The sequence below is a fragment of the Gastrolobium bilobum genome, unplaced genomic scaffold, assembly GCF_033153095.1.
Source record: "Gastrolobium bilobum isolate Gb01-03AN ecotype WA unplaced genomic scaffold, APGP_CSIRO_Gbil_v1 utg115563, whole genome shotgun sequence".
Classification (NCBI taxonomy): domain Eukaryota; kingdom Viridiplantae; phylum Streptophyta; class Magnoliopsida; order Fabales; family Fabaceae; genus Gastrolobium; species Gastrolobium bilobum.
In genome coordinates, this window is record NW_026895714.1 from 153921 (window position 1) to 174100 (window position 20180).

General features: G+C 35.4%; 1 protein-coding gene across 3 annotated transcripts in view; it reads right to left on the reverse strand.

Moving 5' to 3' along the window:
* LOC133293870 (protein SWEETIE-like) overlaps positions 1–17117 on the reverse strand; it is a 36053-nt gene extending 18936 nt beyond the window's left edge. For all 3 annotated transcript variants that reach the window (XM_061492507.1, XM_061492503.1, XM_061492496.1), the window contains exons 1-15: positions 17028–17117; positions 16851–16919; positions 15843–15968; positions 12687–12790; positions 11970–12102; positions 11498–11604; positions 9777–9887; positions 9524–9691; positions 6772–6858; positions 4097–4190; positions 2137–2205; positions 1926–2048; positions 1777–1845; positions 1557–1661; positions 1035–1123 (exon numbers count right to left, since the gene is read on the reverse strand). In XM_061492507.1, the coding sequence (XP_061348491.1) occupies positions 1035–1123; positions 1557–1661; positions 1777–1845; positions 1926–2048; positions 2137–2205; positions 4097–4190; positions 6772–6858; positions 9524–9691; positions 9777–9887; positions 11498–11604; positions 11970–12102; positions 12687–12790; positions 15843–15968; positions 16851–16919; positions 17028–17081 (1508 nt within the window). In that variant the 5' untranslated portion in view covers positions 17082–17117. The remainder of the gene's footprint in view (positions 1–1034; positions 1124–1556; positions 1662–1776; positions 1846–1925; positions 2049–2136; positions 2206–4096; positions 4191–6771; positions 6859–9523; positions 9692–9776; positions 9888–11497; positions 11605–11969; positions 12103–12686; positions 12791–15842; positions 15969–16850; positions 16920–17027) is intronic.
* Positions 17118–20180: the final 3063 nt, after the last annotated feature.

The window sequence follows — 20180 nt, forward strand, 5'->3', positions numbered from 1 at the left end:
AATACCAATGATTTGTTGCAGATTCAAAGACCTAAAACAGCCATCTCACCTAATATTCATGTTATGCATACGAAAAGTTTAGAATCAGTTACACATTTGTTCTTACAGTGCCAGTATGCTAGTTTCTTGTGGAATGGTCTGCATGGTGTTTGTGGAGAAAATTCCATTTGTCCTAACTCTTTAGTGACCTTCTTGACAATGAACGTTTTGAAGAAAAAAAGAGGTCAAGACTTTCTAGAGCTATGTTGCGTTTGTTGTTGTGCCTGCCTAAACTTATTTGGGGGGAAAATAGTAAAACAAGACTTAATTAAATGGGAAATAAATTGACATGCGGTTTGTCTTGAAACTGAGTGAAGGAAAACTATTAGCATTGGAGCATGATAGGTTTTTTTATATATTGTTATTTATTTTACATCTACTTATATTCTTATTTATTATTTCTTTTCCCTCAATTTGGTGTTTTTATTTGGTTTCATCAAATGTCAACCCCAACTAATTTGGGATAAAGGTGATGGTCAATTGTTCATGTTGATGTCTCTAGAAATGTTGTGGGGACAAAAAGTGTTTTTAGCTTCCCGTGCAGGGCTAAAGGCCTTTTAAGGGGATTGCCATTTCAGATTTGCATAGAGATAGGGCTGCCCTTGTGCATCTTTAATCTTGTGTTCTGTTTCTTTAATGTCATTGTAATTTTTGTTCGTGTGGAGGATTTCTTATCCTCCTCCTCCCTTTGTATCTCTCTTCTTCCTTACTCATATTCTCTCTCTTTTTTTTAAAAAAAAATCCCCATTTAATCACCCTTGATATTTAGATCAACATATTCACAAACTCAGCATGATAGTTTCAGTACTCTTAAAACTAGTCAAATGTTGATCCTCTATATTGTAAAGAAGATTTTATTCCAAAAAAACAGACATACAGAGTTCAAACAAATTAAAACCCATCAGCGGTTCAGAATGAAAAGAAAATATCTTGGAGGGATTAAAAAACTGATAAAACAAACATGCAAACTATTAGCTGGCATAGTAATAAATGACCTGCGATGAATGCAGCCAAGCGCCAATGCAATTGATCCAGCATAGTTGGAATCGGTTGCTCCATTTAGGTCACCAAGTAGTGATCTAGTCTGCTTGCCACCATCATTGGTGAAAAGCACAATCAGAAATGAAAACATTACATAGCATGGACAAAATTTAGATATATATTATAGACACACACAGGATTTCGCTCCTCTGAAGTGAGGAGTGCACTTTAGAGGAAAAAGCACAGAATTATAAATGCTGATTGGAAAATAAAGGGAATGGATTTTAACAACTTCATCGTGTGTTATACAAGTGCATGTATTTTATCACAATCTCAGCCATAGATTTTCCAATCAACAGTTATGATTCAGCACTTTTCTCTTTAATGTGCATCCCTCCCTTAGAGAAGCCAAATTACACACACACACACACACACACACACACACATATATATAGGAGGTTTCTAATAAATAAATCAAAGTACAACAGAACAGTGAGGAATAGCATGAAACTTGAAAAACAGACTGAAAAACTTGCCATTCTTGCAGTGAATATATCATTTCCAAATCGAGCTAAATATCCAAGTCCTTCTGACGCTGCTCTACGCTGTGATGCACAAATGTCTCCCTCCGCCAAAATACTCTTCCATTCAAATTCCACAAACATCAAGTGATGACATTCAAACAAAAAAGAAAAGAAAAGGAACAACAAGTAGAGTTAACAAATAATTGAATATATATATTAAAAGATTTCCTACCTGAAAAATAGATTGTGCCAAACCCAGAATCTCTTGTCCTAATGTTTGGGGTCGAAACGAAAGCAAAGTCTGGAAAAGATAATGAAATCATTATATTAGGTGAGATTCAACAAGATACTTGGATAATACCCATAGAAGGATAAAAGAACCTTAAAGCCTGCAAGTAAGCCCACACAAATATTGGTGATATTAGCTGCACGCCAGTGTTGTTTTTTCCCAGCTTTCAGACACTGCTCAATAATGCCAAGAAGGGACAGCATACCACCATTATCCTGAGATATAAAATACCAACCGATGTCAACAAGACAAACAACCAGTCTAGATTCTGCAACCATACACTGAGGCTGTGTGACAAACAACCTGAGAAGCAAATAAGATCCCCAAGAAAAGAAGCATCTGATTCACCAAACACTTGCTTATTGTCTCCGGCTTCAATGTTAAAATTAAGTTGTTAGTGAAGTACACATCCATCCAAAAGTAATAATAATAATAATAATAACTAAAACAAGATTGCATGGGAAAGGCAATATGAAATGAGTTGGATAAACAAATCAAAATTTATTTATAAAGCTAAGAAATTATTACTGCAGTTGTACAATAACAACAAAATCCTTTTCCCATTTGGTGGGGTCAACTATATACATCAAATGACGCCATTGTGTTCTATCCAAAAAAAAAAAAAAACTTGAAGCATTTCTCCATTTCATCCATCCAACCAGTGATAGACCCAAGATACCATGTTGGTATGATCCTCAATTTTAAATTCCAAGCCAGTGCTAGTGTGCCTCTTGCTGAACTTGCATCCTGTTGTTCCAAGGCTATGTCCACAACCCTAGTTTACCAATTATCCCCTCTCTCAACTCTCCCAGTATGACTGTATCATCCACAAAAAACATGCACTGAGGCACTGGCTCATGGATATGCTCAATAAGAACATCCAATACCAAGTTTAAGAGATAGGGGCTCAAAGTCAACTCATGGGCTGAGTTAAAAGTTACTTCTAATAACCGTTGAAATTAACCAATTTAGGGTAGTCCCCAACAATAGTAGGCATAGCCGAAGGAAACCAAACATATACAGTATGTATTTTACTAAACATCAAAATGTTAAGATTGCAAGCTAAGCATATTGGATAGACATATTCATGAGTTTACTTTTTAAGATAAAATACAAATACAAAGCAGTATAAATCATCCTTCTCGGCAAAGTAACACAAAACTTAGTACAGGAAATCATCTCAGGTCAGATCCTTTACTTTTATCCTAATATGATTTTCTCCTTGAGAATACTTTGGTTCAGTGTCACTCTGCTTTGACTACTCGGTATATCATTTCATTCACCAGAGTATTCTACAAGCTAATGTAAATACTTAAGAAACCTCCATTCCCTGGACATGGACAGCCATAATGCTCTTCAAAATTCCAAAGTGCCAACCTTAGTGACATTAACAGAGGAAATCAACAATCTCAGTGTCACTACTAATAAAACACATCATAAGGTTGTAATGCTTCGTGAGGTCATTGAAATTGTAAACAATAAAAAATGTCAATCTAAATAAGTGATGTAATCCAAATGACAGCTTTTATCTTAGAGGGAGTCTTAGATTTCAATAGGAACAGCTGGACAAAACCCAGTATAGTCTGTCATTCCCTAATTGAAATGGGAATGGGAAGAAAGTAAAGCTATGACTTAAAAATGAATCTACACTAACACAACTTCCCTTTCCTACTTGTTACATCCCCATCCTATTCCAAAAAGAAAACACACAAACGATTCATGCTTTATACATTTTGAAAAACAAGCAAACATATGAACATTCAGCATAATATTTTACTTTATATTTGTACAATAAACTTTCATAACGTAAGGCCTATACCAAAATCGAATGGCACAAATAATTTTCTAATTCCCAGCTTCTCCTTGATAATATTTCTGCTTTTGTTGTGATTTCAGAACCATCCAAAAGGTTGTTAGACAAAAATAAATTATTTTCCAATAATTACTTGATAATATATTAGAGTGCAGAGGGTGCATGCAACAATCACAAAGCTAACAAGGAGATCAAGAACCATAATGTTGACATATAAAACAAATAAGGTTTATTTAAAAATAAATAAGGGAGAATTACATTTTTAGGAATTCAGGAAAAAATATTTCCAATCCTAGAATAATTAAAGAGACAAAGGATTAGTTAGGTCAATATATTGTTAACTGATTAAATAATGTTTGGATATTGTTAACCAAACATGTTGATTGTTCCAAAATTGGGAAAAAAAAAATTGAGGAGTTCCTAAATTTTAAGTCTCCAAAGAAATAATACCTGAGGAAAGCTAGAAATTTCATTCTCCCATACACAAGGCATAAGGCCATCTTTTCCACCTTGAAAAGCTCGAAGCTCATCTTCAAACCAATCCCTTTTTTCATATAAATATACATGCAACACAAGTATGTTAGAAAACAGAGAAAGAAAAGAGAGAGGAACCTAAAAGGACCTCCCTAATTGTTTTCAAAATAATGCTGACCTATATAACATTCTATTTAATATCAGCCTCAACTATAATAAACATCCATAAATAGATAACGATTTATATAACTGATGACATCACTAAATTCTGTTCCCTAATATGAGCATCAGTTGCCCTTGCAAAAGAATAGAAGATGTCATATATTGAAACCCTATTGAATATACAACCTGGTATTTTGGTGCAGAACCATAAGAAATGGTTAACAGAGAGAGAAAGTGAGAATTCCAGGAACACAAATCTCCTTTTTATGTCAGAGTTGATAGATGGAGGCCTATAATGCTTTGGGATGCAATCAGTAACAGACGAAGAAACAGAGGAGTGAGAGAGAAGGGATACACAGAAGGGGGAAAAGATAGAGTAACAGATGTTTTATAAGTTCTCTTTTTATGTTTTTGGATAAAAATATTTTATTAAGAGAAAGAAGAAAAATGCATTGAAGCAGTAAAAAAACTCCCCCTGAAGCCAAGAATGAAAGAAAAGAGAGTATCAAGAGGCTTCACATGTCGAAAGTGTGTAAGGATACATTTTCCTAGTGGGTTTAAACCACTCCCTATTAAACCCTGACTAGTGAGGATAGTCCTTGTATGCAGTCTTACCCTTGTATATTTGCAAAGAAATTGTTGAGATATATAAAACCATTAATATAGCCTCACCCAATAGCTTAAGCTTTTGGGTTGAATTGGTTCTTTACATGGTATCAAAGCCTCGGAGTACCGGGTTCAATCCTCACCGCCCCCCACTTTCTTTCTAGTGGAATTTTTTTCTTCGCACAGGTAGGTGGGCCTGTGCATTGTCTACCCTTCAAGCCCAGTGGGCTCTCGTGTGAGGGGGCGTGTTGAGATATATAAAACCATTAATATAGTCTCACCCAATAGCTTAAGCTTTTGGGTTGAATTGGTTCTTTACAGAAATTATTTTTCGGATTCAAACTTGTAACCTTTCGGTCACACAGGAGCAGCTTTATTACTCCTCTAGCCTCACCCTCTAGACATTTTCCTAGTGGATGCTCTTGAAAAAACAAGTTTACCAGGAAATATCTATGTAACTAGGGGTGATAAACGAGCCAGGGGCCTTTGGCTCGGCTCGTGAAGGCCTGAGCTTACATGCCTAATATTGGTTGTTGAAACCAGGCTTGAACTTGTATAAAAGCTCGTTTAGTAAAAAGGCCTCAGGCTCCAATTCAAAAGCTCGGCCTTAGAGCCTCTCAGGCTGGCCTAGTATATTAATTTTTATTTTTATTTATATTTTTTATACTATTTGTAGTATCCCTCTTTCTCCTCTCAAATCATTTCACCCCTATTTTATTAGTTAAACAGACTTTTTGAATGATTTTGTTCTATATTATGCTGTTTGGATATACATTGAATTTATAAATATTTATGGAATTATAGTGTAGTTGATTGTATAATCTGTTTGGATAAATTTTTATTGTCTTATTTTTTTAACAGGCTAAATCAAGCTTTTATTTTTTGTAAATAAGGCAGGCCACAGGCCGATAATTATATTCATAACAGGTAACAGGCTTGGTAAGGCCGACACATTTAAACACAGGATTAGCCTTTTAAGACCAAAGCTCGGCTCAGCCCGTTAACACCCCTATATGTAACACATTATTTATCATTTTAAAATGAAAAGCAGCTCCCAAACTTAATCATTCCAACGAAAAAGAAACTGGGAAAATTTATGAACAAGATATCTCTGGTTATTAGGAATCAGGAATCAGAGAGAAAACAAGAAAATGATAGAAAAAGTGAAAGAAAATGTATAGAGAAAATGAGAGAATTGTATTCTCCAAAATATTCTGCAACTGAAAAACTAAACTGAACCTCCCAGGGTTCTGGTACACACAGTTAGCAGCTGAGCTAACTCCCTAACTAACTATGCCAGCTGGCAGCTGGTTAACTAACAGGTTAACTGACTGACAGAAACTAGGAGTTACTCGAGTGTTGTTATAGTACACTATCACTGGTAAAGAGAGGGTTGGCAGTCAGGTAAAACATTATTTAATAGCCTCCCAAGTATATCACGTGAACTACTTGAATCTGGTTCCTCTGTTAATCAAGAGTATGGAACTGGGCCACTGCAACAAAACTTTACGCACTCCAAACTTTTAATTTGCTCCAAATAACCAGAAAAGATTTAATTCCAGAAAATCAAGCCAGCCTCTTTAGAAAGCCAGTAATGATGATCAAGTGAAGAGAAAAATGTAGAGTAGAAACAGGCAAAAATAACTAAAGTATTCTAGTCTACCATGAACAACTTCAAAATAATCCAAAAGAGTTAATTGATAGAAGCTAACGTGATACATAATACAGTAAACTGTTCTTGCAATTTAATGGAGGACTTTATCATTTTGCAAATAAGATAAAAATCATTGTAATTTCATCTGACATCAAGGGTTCATTGTAATTTACTCTAATAATAAGAAGAGATACTACAATGCATAATTGTATGACAGCCAGATAGAGACCTTCCAGGAATCCATGGACCCAACCATGCATCTCTCTTGTCTAACAGCAACCTCAAGCACGAACTTTCTTCGCATTCTGAAGCAAACCTTTTTTAAACAAGAAATAACAAATACTCAGTTCAATCAATGAAGATTTGACAGTTAATCAATCAGTACATAAGTGAAGTAACAGCAAGAAAATCATTTCAACATTTATTTAGAACCAGCTTTCACTAAAGCATAACAATAAGATGCCACAATAAAGCAGAATTTTGATAGATACTATCATATGACTAAAGTCTATATGAGGAAAAATAAAGGGAAAGGCAGTGGATTAATGACTCACGTAAGCAAGAGAGGTGAAGTGGAAGGGAATATGCATGGGAGATTTCATGTAAGAGAAAGGTGGCGGGAGGGGAGAGAGAAGTAAGCAAGGTACGAATTCTGTTAGGGAAAATGTTTAAAAGGAGAGAGAGGGAAGGCAGGCAAGAATTGAGTAAGATATAGATGTTTTTGGGATATTCTGCCTAATTTAAATGAAAACCAAGGCATGCCATCTAGGAATATGATTTTTCCAAAGCTCTTTCATTTTGGCGGGATGAAATAAGGACAAAGGGGGCAAACAAGTTTTGCGTCATAGATGAGAGAGCTGCAACATTTCTAGGTGATTTGAATAAAAGAAAAAAGCTCGGCCATGTTTTATTCTTAAGCAGGAGAAGCTGATATGTTATGACGTCGTAAGCTGAAATCTGAATTACTGAAAGCTAGTATCCGTAGCAAGGGTGAAGTCGTAATATCATCACTCCTTCTTTGGTCGTTAATCAAAACAGTTCCTTCTCTTGCTTCTCTATGGTACCAAATTCTTCTTCTTTTTCACTTTGTTCGTAGTGTTTTTTCCCTCAAATGGAAGACAAAGTCAACAGGGAACTCAATCTTCTACAATCAACGCGTGTCGATTCCTCTCTACTACGACTGCTATCGACGGTGTCATCGTCGACAACGGAGGGCGGCGCTCCGTCGCTGAACCTGCAGCTATCTATCAGTGTGCAGCAGCCGATGGTGTTGATGTGAGAGGGAATGGAGGTGCTTAAGTGGCAAGAAGCTGAGCAAATCCGGCTGGCGGCAATGGAGAGGGCACAAGCGGAGAGGGTGAGGGAGCTGACACGGAGGGAGATGGAGATGGCCATTTGACCGTGTCCGACACGATCAAATTCGCATGTCAGATTGGTCAACGTGTCATGAATGTTGACCACGTGTAGAACACCGTGTCAGAGTGTCCGACATTGACACTTTAGGTTTTTTGAAATGTTGATGCTAGATAGGCTATCCTACCATGATGCTCTTCATTTTATTTATCTATTTTTGGTACATTACTATTAAAGACCAACTTACGTATGCTGGCCCTTTTATTGTGCAAAAAAGATTTTATATGTAGAATGGCTGTTATTTTATGGAAAAATAATTTTTATTTGATAGAAAAGAGGGAAAATGAAATTAGGGGGAGAATAAAATATCCTCCAAAGTGTTTGAGAGAATTTAATGACTTGTAGCAGGTTTTGTATGTTGCAAAAGGCTATTTCCCCATTTATGTGTTATGTGTGGTGCAAGTTCTGAACCAGTTCTTCATCACCTTTTATATTGTTCTGCAGCTGTTTCTCTTTGGATTTATTTGTTCGGCAGCTTTAGTGAATGTTGGGTGTGCTCTAGGTCCTCAGACTTCTTTTTTATGATAAGCTTTAATGGTTTTTGGCAGAAGTAAAGAGGCTAAAGTCTAATAGCAATGTGTGTTACAGATGAATTTCAGAATTACTTGAGGAAATCCTCAGCATGACTGATTATCTATATACATGATTTACAATCTCTAATATTAGAAACTAGGAAATTAGAAAAAGTCAAATCCTAATTATTTACAGAATATACAGCCCTTAAATAGGAGATAATTTCCCCAATCAGGAGATACTTTTCAACAATGTGCAATCTACACTCCAATTTGGTACATATCATTGGAGCATTACTCGTATCTTTACAGAGGTTTCAATGGCAGAATATTTGATTTGGGATAAGAATAGACATTTGGTATAAGAACCTGGTCTTTTTAAGGGTGTTGTAACTATTAGAATATAATATAAACCATTAAAGAGGCTCTCACCTAACAGCTTAAGCTTTTAGGTTGAATTGGTTCTTTACATGGTATCAGAGCCTCGGTATCCCAGATTCGATCCTCGCCGCCCCCAATTTTCTTTGTGGAATTACTTAGCACAGGTAGACTGGCCTGATGCATTATCCACCTTTCAAGCCCAATGGGCTCTATTGTGAGGGAGCGTGTTAGAGTATAATATAAACCATTAAAGAGACCTTCACCTAACAGCTTAAACTTTTGGGTTGAATTGGTTCTTTACAGTAACAAAAATGTTGAGGGATTGAGCAGCTTTGCTCCATCGATTTTTTATTTATTTTTTTGTTTTGCTCTTCGTTAAGGAGGATTCCTACCTCCAATGCATTGTAATTTCTTCTCTTCCTCATGAAATTACAATATTTTGTCAGAATATTTTTAAAAAAATCCTCCAAAACAGAAAATTCCTGAACACGGTGTCAATTAGCAAAACTAGAAAGAGAAAAGCATTGTAATGGCATTTTTACCAAACATACAACTTAGAGGACCACTACTTCCCAAACAAAAGAAAATTAGAACATCTTTTTCAATGTATCAACATATGATGTTCAACCCCAAGTCAAAATATTAAATGATACATAAATCCAATGTAAACACTACCTGAATGGAAATGTACATAATTGAATAATTTGAGGATGGTCACTTTCAAATGACACTGGATCAGGAAGAGATCGGTAAGCTATTAAAGTTCTGATGATGAAGATGTCCACTGCCGGCTTTACATGTGCTAGTTCCTTGGTTCTTAATGTTGATATGTATGTTAATGCACTGTTTTCAAAATAGGTTAGGAATTACTATCATATGTCAAATGAAGTTATAGCCATAAATGGAACAGAACAAGAACAAGTTATACCTACTAAGGTATACAAGAACTGGTTGAAGTAGAACTCCATCATTCACAACATTAGGAGATATAAAGCATTTTATAAATGCTGTGAGTGCATGAACAGCTGCAGACCATACACTACAAAATACAAGAGGAGAAAATGAATGACACATGAACAATCAAAACACATTATTATTATTATTCAAGACAGAACACTTCTAACAAAATAAAGTATGCTAAGAAACCTTTAACTTCTTTGAAATCTAAATGATTAGAAAATTTTAAATCCTCAATAGCTTCTCCTTTATCTTTACTCTGTCCAATTAACAATAGTAGTAAAATACTGAAGCTCTTTTCTTTTTCCTTTTTGATAATAGAATAATATATCAAGATAGAAAAAGGTAAAAAGCATGATGATCAGATGAAGAAAGTGATTCAAAAAATCCCCAAGCTAAAACCAATCCAGAAGGTAGAGAACAAGTCTATAAAAACAAAAAGTACACTGAAATCTGCGACCATAGCAAAACTCTGTATTGCCCTATTCTCCTTTCTACTCCCAAAACACTTGTAACAATAAAAAATGGACCTCCAAGTTAGGGCAATCATATTCATATTCAAAATTGTCTAAATAACCCAAACAGCTACTCCCCAAATTCCAAGATTCGGCTCAATCAAAAGTCATATTTTCAGTAAAACTACTTAAGAGTAAGGACTTTTTAAACACACTCTCCTTAAGTTAACTTAGGGTCATGTTTGATTGTGTTCTTTTTTTTAAAAAAAAAAAAACTATTTTGTAGAGTAATCAATAAAATGGGGTATTTTGTATTTTTTTTGTTTTGAAAGTTCAAAATCAAAACATAAAACAAAAACAACTTAAATATGTTCTCTAAATTTGATTCTAAAAACTAAAAAGTATATATCATTTTAAGAATTATTTTTACAAAACTGGCATTATCAAAAAAGTTTTTTTTTATTCTGAAAATTAAAATTATTTTTGAAAACAGAATTCAAACAGATACTTAGATTCTCCTCTACCAATTTTAATCAGACAACCTTCCATTTGATCCATTATTATCACCAGACCCGTATTTATCTCATCTCACATGACTAAAACACCATAGGCGAGATTCTTTCACCTTGTCCTCAATAGTCATTACTCTAATTTTCTCCCAATCTTATCTTTCTTTTTTTTGGGTGAGGGGGATACAATTATCTTATCTTTTTAGCTTATGAAGGCTAAAAATTTAGGGTTTTAGATTTTATTTATTTATTTTTCTAGTGTTCAGATGGCTCTTGATACAATGTTAGAGATTGAAACATTGTGGAAGCCGTACACAATGTAGGTCCTGCCCTATAAATTTACAAACTACAAGGAGGGTTTCAGTACAATGCAGTACAAGTAGTAAAATTAAAGGACTGAAAGACCCTCCAGCAATACAAGTAGTAAAATTAAAGGACTGAAACGACCCTCCAGCAATTCTAACTTAACACCTACCTTGCTAGCTAACTAACTCTAATCAAATAGGTAGAACTAAAGCTTGCGGCTCCTAAAGATTTTAGGTCAAGATCTTCCACTAGGGAAGGAAATTGAAAAATAATTTACAAGAATACTCACCAGATGGATGAAGAATTCAACTAATAGGAGCAAAAATAAGATAATCTAAAACAATTTAACCACAGAAAATATACAGGATCATGATAACCATTGCATGACCCATAAAGATTAATCACACTTCAGATGTACTTACTAAATTCTTGACATTAAATCTTCAGTTTTCTTAATTTCATTTTCTGGATTCTCAGCAAAGAGAGTAGCCCATAAGGCAAGAATATCAAAGACATCCTCTTCAAGCTCCTGCAGGCAAAAAAAAAAGTGAATATTACCTAAAACAATTCTAGGGCACATCACAAATTCTGACCCCAATTAATTTTCAAGTTTAAAATTAACAAATCTTATGAAACATGCATAGGAATTTCCTATCATAATTTTTCAATAGGATAGATAGCTATAGATGATGTAGAAAGGCATGAAAAGAATTGAAAATACTAAGGCTTGTTGTTTAGGCAGTCACTAAGACTGACTCCCTTGAATACCTAATTCGTTTCCTCAACATTTTAATGAAATACTAAGGCTTAATTTATGTAATGCTGATAACAAATATTTTCACATGCTTTCCTTTATCATTTATTTTTTTGGTTTCATTATTCATAACTTTATACCTCCTTTGGTAAAGAAGCCAATAAAGATGATAAAAGCAACCATCCAGCTTCTTTTTCAACTGTGGCTGCCACAGGATTGCGACTATGTTCTGTCAGCATTTTCTTTGAAACTCCAAACACTAATCTGGGAAGCCTGCTTATAGCACATTACTACTTATTAGTACACCATATCAAGCAAGTATTAAACTTCATAAATGACAATTTTAGTTTTATCTAGCATAATGACCACAGGGAAACTAAGAAGGCAAATTACAATAGGTATTGACCGAGCAAGACACTTTAATCCATGTCAAAGATGAAAGCTACAAGAACAGATCATGTAACAGCACTGGATTACCCATGATGCCCTTCCATGGGAGACAACAATAAACAGAAGAACTAAAAAGATATAAAGAAAGAAGGGTGATTGACATTTATATCAAGTATCATATAGCCAACATAAAAAGTACAAAACTACAAAGTACAATGAGTCTTTGAATCAGGTCTTACACCTACTTATATACAATTTAGATTTTATCTTTCAAATCATTGCATACCTCGTCATCTAAATTAAATCAGGTGTTAATCCACTTCCATGCAAAGGGATTGGGTATTTCGAAATTCAAGACTTAGTCACACAATATAAATAGGGAAAATAATTCATCAATTTGGCATAAAAAGAAACGCAACTTATCCAGGTATTGAAAAAAAATTGAGGGGAGAGTGAAGATAAATTACCTTGCTGGGTAACCAAGAGGTAATTTTGGTGAAATAGACACTAAAGCTGCCAAGACAGTAGCCTGTCCATGCAAAGAATCGAGCTCAAACTGTAAATTGCTTCCCTGCAGACAATGTATACACTGTCAATTCATAAAATGAATAACTATAAAAGAGCCACTAGTTGAAGATATCTTGTTTTTTAATCTCACACGCAAAAAGTTAATACTCAATTGAAATTTTTAATGTATAACCATTTGAATACAAACTTATTCTTGTTTACTTTCAATAAATTAACTCTACAAGACTTATGTAATAATTAATTATATTTCAATGGTTGGAGTGATCAAAATCAATATCTATAGTTACTACGTGGTATAACTCTACTAAGTTACCCCAGTGCCAATCATCTCCACCCATATCAGAAATGAAAAATCCCTCCAAACAACATGAGCAAAACACCAATGTGAACCCACAGCACCATCTTATCCTATAGCATATGCAGGTGCAACAATATGCCCTTGAATATGCAGGCTTTCTGCTTCTCATTAACTGCATGCTACCACAAAACTAGTCTCCTCATTCTTAACAAAACCGTTAAAATGTAAGGGCAAACAGTGTTCAGCAAGAACTCCAAACTAGATATGCACATAACACATATCCACAGAAATATGTATTAGGCCTACAAGTCTGCAACATATCATTTGGATTTAAACTACTTTGTGCAGCAAACCTTGAAAGGAGCTTTAGATTTCCAAATGGACTTGCAGAAAGAAAGAAGTCATTATCAGGAAAATAACTGAAATAAGTAAGAAACTGAAAATAGGAGATACAAGAAAACACACCAAAAGAAAAACATTCCAAACTATCCAATCTTGATTGGAGGAAATATGGAAAGAATCTAGTACAAACAGCTACCGTGGTTATCCCCTTTTACATGAAAGTGCCCCAATATGAGAATGATAAGGTTCCAACCAGTGATCAAGAAATTACAGAGTTTAACCAAGAGTTTGAATGATGACACCAAAGCTGATATTATTGATATTAAGTAACAGCAGTACAATGTAACAATTAAACTGAGAATCACAGGGAAACAAATGGCTGTTACAAGGATTAACACCTAGATACAGAAGTGGTAAACGTTACAATGAAACTGGAAATTACTAAACAATGGTGTAGAGCGATTGGAGAGGCTATTCTCTCTCCCAAACCCAAATCTCAGCTAAGATTCTAGATGCCTTCACTACCCTGCTCCCTTGCTCTTTTAAATCACCAACCATTCTGTTCGAATCTGTTATGACAGATGCAACAACCTAGCTGAGTCAGCATTGGGGACCCACCTTTTCCTCCCTTTATCCCTCTTGTACACTTTCAGGGGCTGAATCGCATCAGAGAACCAAATAAAAGCAGATAGTTAGGCTATCTCCCTTTAATCCATTAGTGTTTTTTTTGGATAAAATATAACAATCCAATTATGTGGTTTACACTACCTGCTTTTGTACAACACACCAAACGCAGCCTAAAGGTACTTTATAATTATCCATTCACATGTAAGTCCAGAAACCAACCCCAACATTTTATTTTCCATATGAAATAAGTTCTAATGATATAGCAAAATAAGAAATACAAACATCCTCCTCATCGGACAAACAAGAAGAAAGACTCAGGAAGCAAAAAGGTTACATGGACATGGAAGCCCTCCAATTTCTTTGAATGCTTACAGGTAAACACCCAAAGATTACCCAAGAGCTGAACACGAGAGAAGCCATAAAAGAACCCTATCCGATAACAAAGACAAAGAAATATATTTTTTTCTTGAAGATGAGCATGAACATCCGACTAAATGCACCAGATAGATGTAACTATAGCACCTCTACCCAACCTCATATATTAGTCTTACACCCAGACTAGTTTTTACCATCCTGCATCAGCTAAACATAACATAGCTGTCAAAAGTTCCTACTTTTTTACCTTGGCAAGAAATCTCCAAATATCAGACAGTTAGAAAGACTGCATCTTTCGACATTGTAATTAACATATAATCATTGACAAATGCAACGTAGATCTTGAAAAATAGTAATAATTAGAAAGAATGCATGAAGATGAAGACAACAAGTATAGGTGTTCACTAGAAAAGAAACAAAGACCATATTAAGCATCTACAAGAAACCAAATCCAAAAAAAAAGGCTGAATTCTAATAAAGTTCATATTAATATTGTTAGAGAAATATAATATAAAACCATTAATATGAGATTCATCTAACAGTTTAAACTTTTGGGTTGAACTGGCGCTTTAAATTGTATCAAAGCTTCTATGACCAATTAGCCACAAGTTTTATCCTCACCACCCACATTCTATTAATAAATAATTAAATATTGTGAAGTTTCTTAGGACAGGATGATGGATCTATGCATTGCCACCCTTCAAGCCCAATGGGCTCTTGTGCAAAGGGGTGTGTTAGATAAATATAACATAAAATCATTAATATCATCTTTACCTAACAAAAGCTTTTGGGCTGAATTGACACTTTACACATAAATTTGGGTGATTAAGGATTATAACTACATATTCTATGACCACAACAAAATCCTATATAATCGAAGCATATAAAGCCTGCAATACTGGTATTTTTTTCCTACTCAACACATGGTCTCTTTAAGTGGGTGGCCCTAGAAGATATGTAAAGGGATTGGAGAGCTATATTCTTTTAACATGTGTTGAAAACAAACTAATCAGCTAGCTACAGCTAAGATAGTAGAGGTAGCTTGCCGATCTCCGCTAATATTCAGTCAATACATAACAGCCATTGTCCAAAAACAGCTAAGAACAGACAATTGACATAAAGGAGCAGGAACCTACTACTTCACCGGAAGTTCCTACTGCTCTAAGTTAAAGCGCTAACATGAATACCAAACCACTAAGAGTATAAGAATTAGCATAATGGAAGAAGGGAACTGGATTTTTATTATCATAACAGGCTCCATTCAGCTGCCTGAGTAAATTTAGTTATCAACACATTTGTATATCTTTTTTATGTATCTCCTATGTGCCTCAGCTGAGGATTCCTCATCCTCCTCTTCTGTTGTACTCTTGTATTAATTTTAATAAAACTTTTTTATCAATAGTAATAAAGGAAGCGATAAAATGTAGATTATCACAAAATTGATGAATTTTACCTTTTCAAAAGAAACACTCTCTCTTAAAGCAGTAAGATTGGTCACCCCGTATGAAGTTAAACCACCAACACAAGTTGGATCAACTTCAGCCAATGAACGTAATGCCAAAGCAGCCTCAATCCGAACCTAACAATATATATATTTCATACAGATATTACAAAGAGACAAGAAAAAAAGTATAATTATGCTGTAATTCCATGTTCAGCACAAACATGGCTTAGACCAAAAGGTTTTCAAATTTGATAAAGGCATGCAATAAATTAATGCCAAACCTTTTTTAGAAATCTCAAATGCTTCTAGAATCACAACACTTACTTATTAAAAGTGCGGAAACTCAAAACTCCCAACAGTTGGATTAATATCAACTGTCAAGGAGCCATTCATCTCAATATGTTTTGATTATGTAGGGTTACAATCCACAGTTGATTTTATTTATATCTTTAATGAACACATGCAATCCCAAAAAGTAACTAGAGTTTAAATTCCTTGGTCTTAAATTTGATTAACTTTTAAAGATAACGAAAGCAAAAAGAAATCAAACTCTGAACTCTTGGTCAAAGAATCTTTGATATCATGGGTAGGGCCAAGAGTGATTTTTATTTATATCTCTAACATCATTCAACCACCAACCTAATAAAATTAGGTCCACCAGCCCCTCTTCCAATTTCCCTTAATTCCTTCTCCCTAATAAATTTTGTAAATTTTACAGCCATTGTGCAACATTACACGTTCCTAACATCAATAAAGAACTCGATTTTCATTTTGTATAATTGAAGAAAGGGACCCTGATTTGGCAAAAGAAGCTAAATTGAATTTCAAAGACCTCATCCTATCTGAATTTCATCCATTTTGTTTCCCTTAACATTTTCCATTAAGAAACTATTGCCAGAGTCATTTCACCCTTTTATTTTTCCATTCTACCCCAGAGAACAAGGAAAATGATATGTTGAATCAATATATATAGAAATAATATATGCTTCTAATAAGCAAAAAAATTCATGAACTTACCAGCTTCGAAGAATGCGACACTGCTGCAACTACAGTGTTGTCAAGAACTTCCTTAAATTCAGATGGGACCTACAAATGTACATATCAAAATAAGCACACCTTGAAACATTCCAGCCGTACTTACTAATAGCACGTAAATTTCATTACCTAATAGAAACATAAGCAGTTATGCCTTACCTCACCCAGTGTTTTTAGAGTATATGACAGTGTACGTAAGGCTGCCACTTTCATGGAAGGACCAGCTTCTGGTGACTGAAGCTATAACTTGCCAAAATGTGGGGAAAGAAAAGGAGTAAATTAATCAGGACTCATCATTCAGATGACATCAAAGCTGAAATACACAAAACACGAAAAATATATGGCAACCACTGATTGAATTTAAAAGAACTGCACCTGCTCTCCTAGAAAAATCAAGAAGCTCCTCTGAGTGGGTTCAGTCATTTGATCTGTTACACCAACACGAAGGACATAAAGAACACATGCCTGCAGCAAGAAATAAGACACTTGTCACCATTTACAATGCAGAAAATTCTAAAACCTTGAATCTTGTTTATAGCAAAGCAGCAAATGGATAGTTAACAAACCAGTTCTGCCGCAGACAACCCAAATTTGAAACTACTTAAAAGATGCATCACAAATTGAGGCAAGAACAACTATTCTACCCCAAAGATGAAGGTATTTATGGAAATGACTGGCTGAAAATTCTAGCAGCTTACTCTAACCAAATGCACAATGTCTGCAAAAGATTACAAGTGCACCAATATTTGTGACTAGCAGAAGCCATTATTTTAAAACAACTACCCCCCAAGATTATTTAGCTTTTACAACAGTTTATTTTCACAAGTTTCAGTTTCTAATTTATGAAAATAAGCCCAAAACAGTATATTAGTTTCAAAAGCCATTTCAATAAGTTCATCCAAACATGACCGAAATGCTTCATAAGCACTATTGCAATAGATAAGCTGGAAAAAAATTCTTCCAAACCGGACCTGATTGCCTAAATATAAAATAAACAAAAAAAAAATTGGCTTAAAAAAATGGCTCTCTCATATTCTTTCTCCACTCCTATCACCACCATTTATCTCAATAAATTTGCTTTTGAAAACAAATTGCCAGCAAAAAGTCAAATAATAACAACATATTGAAAAAATACCAATGCATGGGCATCAACAGAAGCTTCAGCACGGAGCATTTCCATAACTTGCAATGCAAAATTTTGAAGCTTACTATCTGGATGCAGATATTTTATACGAATGACCTGCAAGAAAGAAATTACCAGATAATGGAAATAACAACCTGAACAAGCACACGAATTTCAATTTTCTAGTGATCCATAACTGATATAGAAGCTACAAAACTACAAAAGGGAAATATCTGCAAATACATAAAAGAATATAAATCAATAGCCAAAAGACTTTTTCAAAGCCGCAAAGACAACCTCATCCCGTAATGAAGATAAAAAATAAAAATAAAAAAAATAAAACTATCTCTAGCTAGAATCTACATTTCTACTCCAGACAAATGCACCAAACGCCAGCAAAATGAGAACTTCCATAAAGCCTCAATTCATACTCCATATCCCTCCCAACCTCAATAACTAGTACAAGAAGTGGCCTGCAGTGTCTGGGCAAACCCACAGCTCATCTATGATAGGAAAAAACTTTTTGAAAAGCAGCTAGAATACCTAAATGTAGAATATTCTAGAGTCTTTTACTTATTATTAGCTACTAGTCTCTTTGAGTAGTGTGATGCCTCTTCGGTTACTGTGTATTTTCTTTATTACTTCAACTCCTTAACTACCTTGTAATCTGTATATAAAGAACTCTTTGGGTGTCAATCAATATATGAAAAATACATTTCAGTCTTATATTACAACATGGTATCAAGAGCAGGTTATCCTATGGTCTTCTTGTAAACCTCCGTCGTTTCTTTTTCCATTTTTTTTTTTCACTGTTCCTCTACTATAACTCAGAAACCATATCTGGACCCCTCCAATCACGAAACCAAGACCACCACTGGACTCATAAGCCATTTCCGAGTTGACCCACATCAGCCCCGTCGCCGGACCGTCAGCCACGCGCCGCCACAGCAGATCAGCCTCGCCGGCGCGTATGAGCCACGCGCCGCCCTGCCGACTTCCGTTTGTCACGCGGCTTTCACAGAACTGCTCGCCTAGCTTCCCTCTTCCTGTTCTGAGGGTTTAAATCACGATTGGAGCACTTTTCTTGCTGGGTCCAGTTGTTTCCTCTTCGTTATCAAAGTCAATAGGCGTGACCTGTTGCTCTCCTTCTTTTTAGAACGATAAGTTGAAAATAATGAGGCTGAGAATAAGCATTCTGGCAAATCATCCGGTAGTGTTTCCGGTGTCTCTCCTCTTCCCTGTTCTTCGTCTTCCGGAAACAACCCAGCTATACAGATTACTAACCACCGTTTAAACGGTAAGAATTATGTGCAATGGCATCAATCTGTCAAGCTGTTTATCCAAGCAAAAGGGAAAATGGGGTATCTTGATGGAAAAAAGGAAAAACCCGAAGCTGATGAACCTGATTATGATAAATGGATGACTGAAAATGCCTTGGTCATGACCTGGTTGACTAACTCCATGGATCCTGATATCAGTCAAACTTATTTGTTTCTTGATACGGCTCAGGAAATTTGGGATGCCGTTAAAGAATATTATTCTGACCTGGGCAATGCTTCTCAGGCTTTTGAACTCAACACCAAGGTAAGAGAGTTACATCAAGAGGGGATGTCTGTTACTGAATACTTTCTTGCTTTAAAAACTCTGCGGCAGGAGTTGGATCTTTATGATGCAGCAGATCTTCAAGGTTTAGAAGCTAATGCAAGGTTTAAAAGTTACTTAGAGAAAAGACGTCTCTAGGATTTTCTTGTTGGCCTTAATCGTGATCTTGACGATGTTTGTGGAAGGATATTGGGGCAGAACCCGTTACCTTCCATTGCAGCTGCTTTTTCTGTGGTACGACGGGAGGAACTTCGCCGAAAGGTAATGTTGGGAGACAAGAACTCTAAATCCTCCGATGTATCTGCCTTAGTAGCAAAACATACTCCTCGTCCCCCTAGTGATGCAAAACGTTCTGACCGATGGTGTTCTCATTGCAATAAGAGTAGTCACACTCGCAAAAAATATTGGGAAATTCATGGAAAACCACCAAACTGGAAAACAAAGGGGTTGAACAAGAGTCGTGCGTATCAAATCTCTTCTGATGATAAGGGTGAGGAGTCTCGTGCCTCTCCAAAGTCCGATGGTGTATTCATCCCTAAAGCTCAGTATGAGCAATTCCAGAAGGTGATGGCCCAATCTGCTGAGGC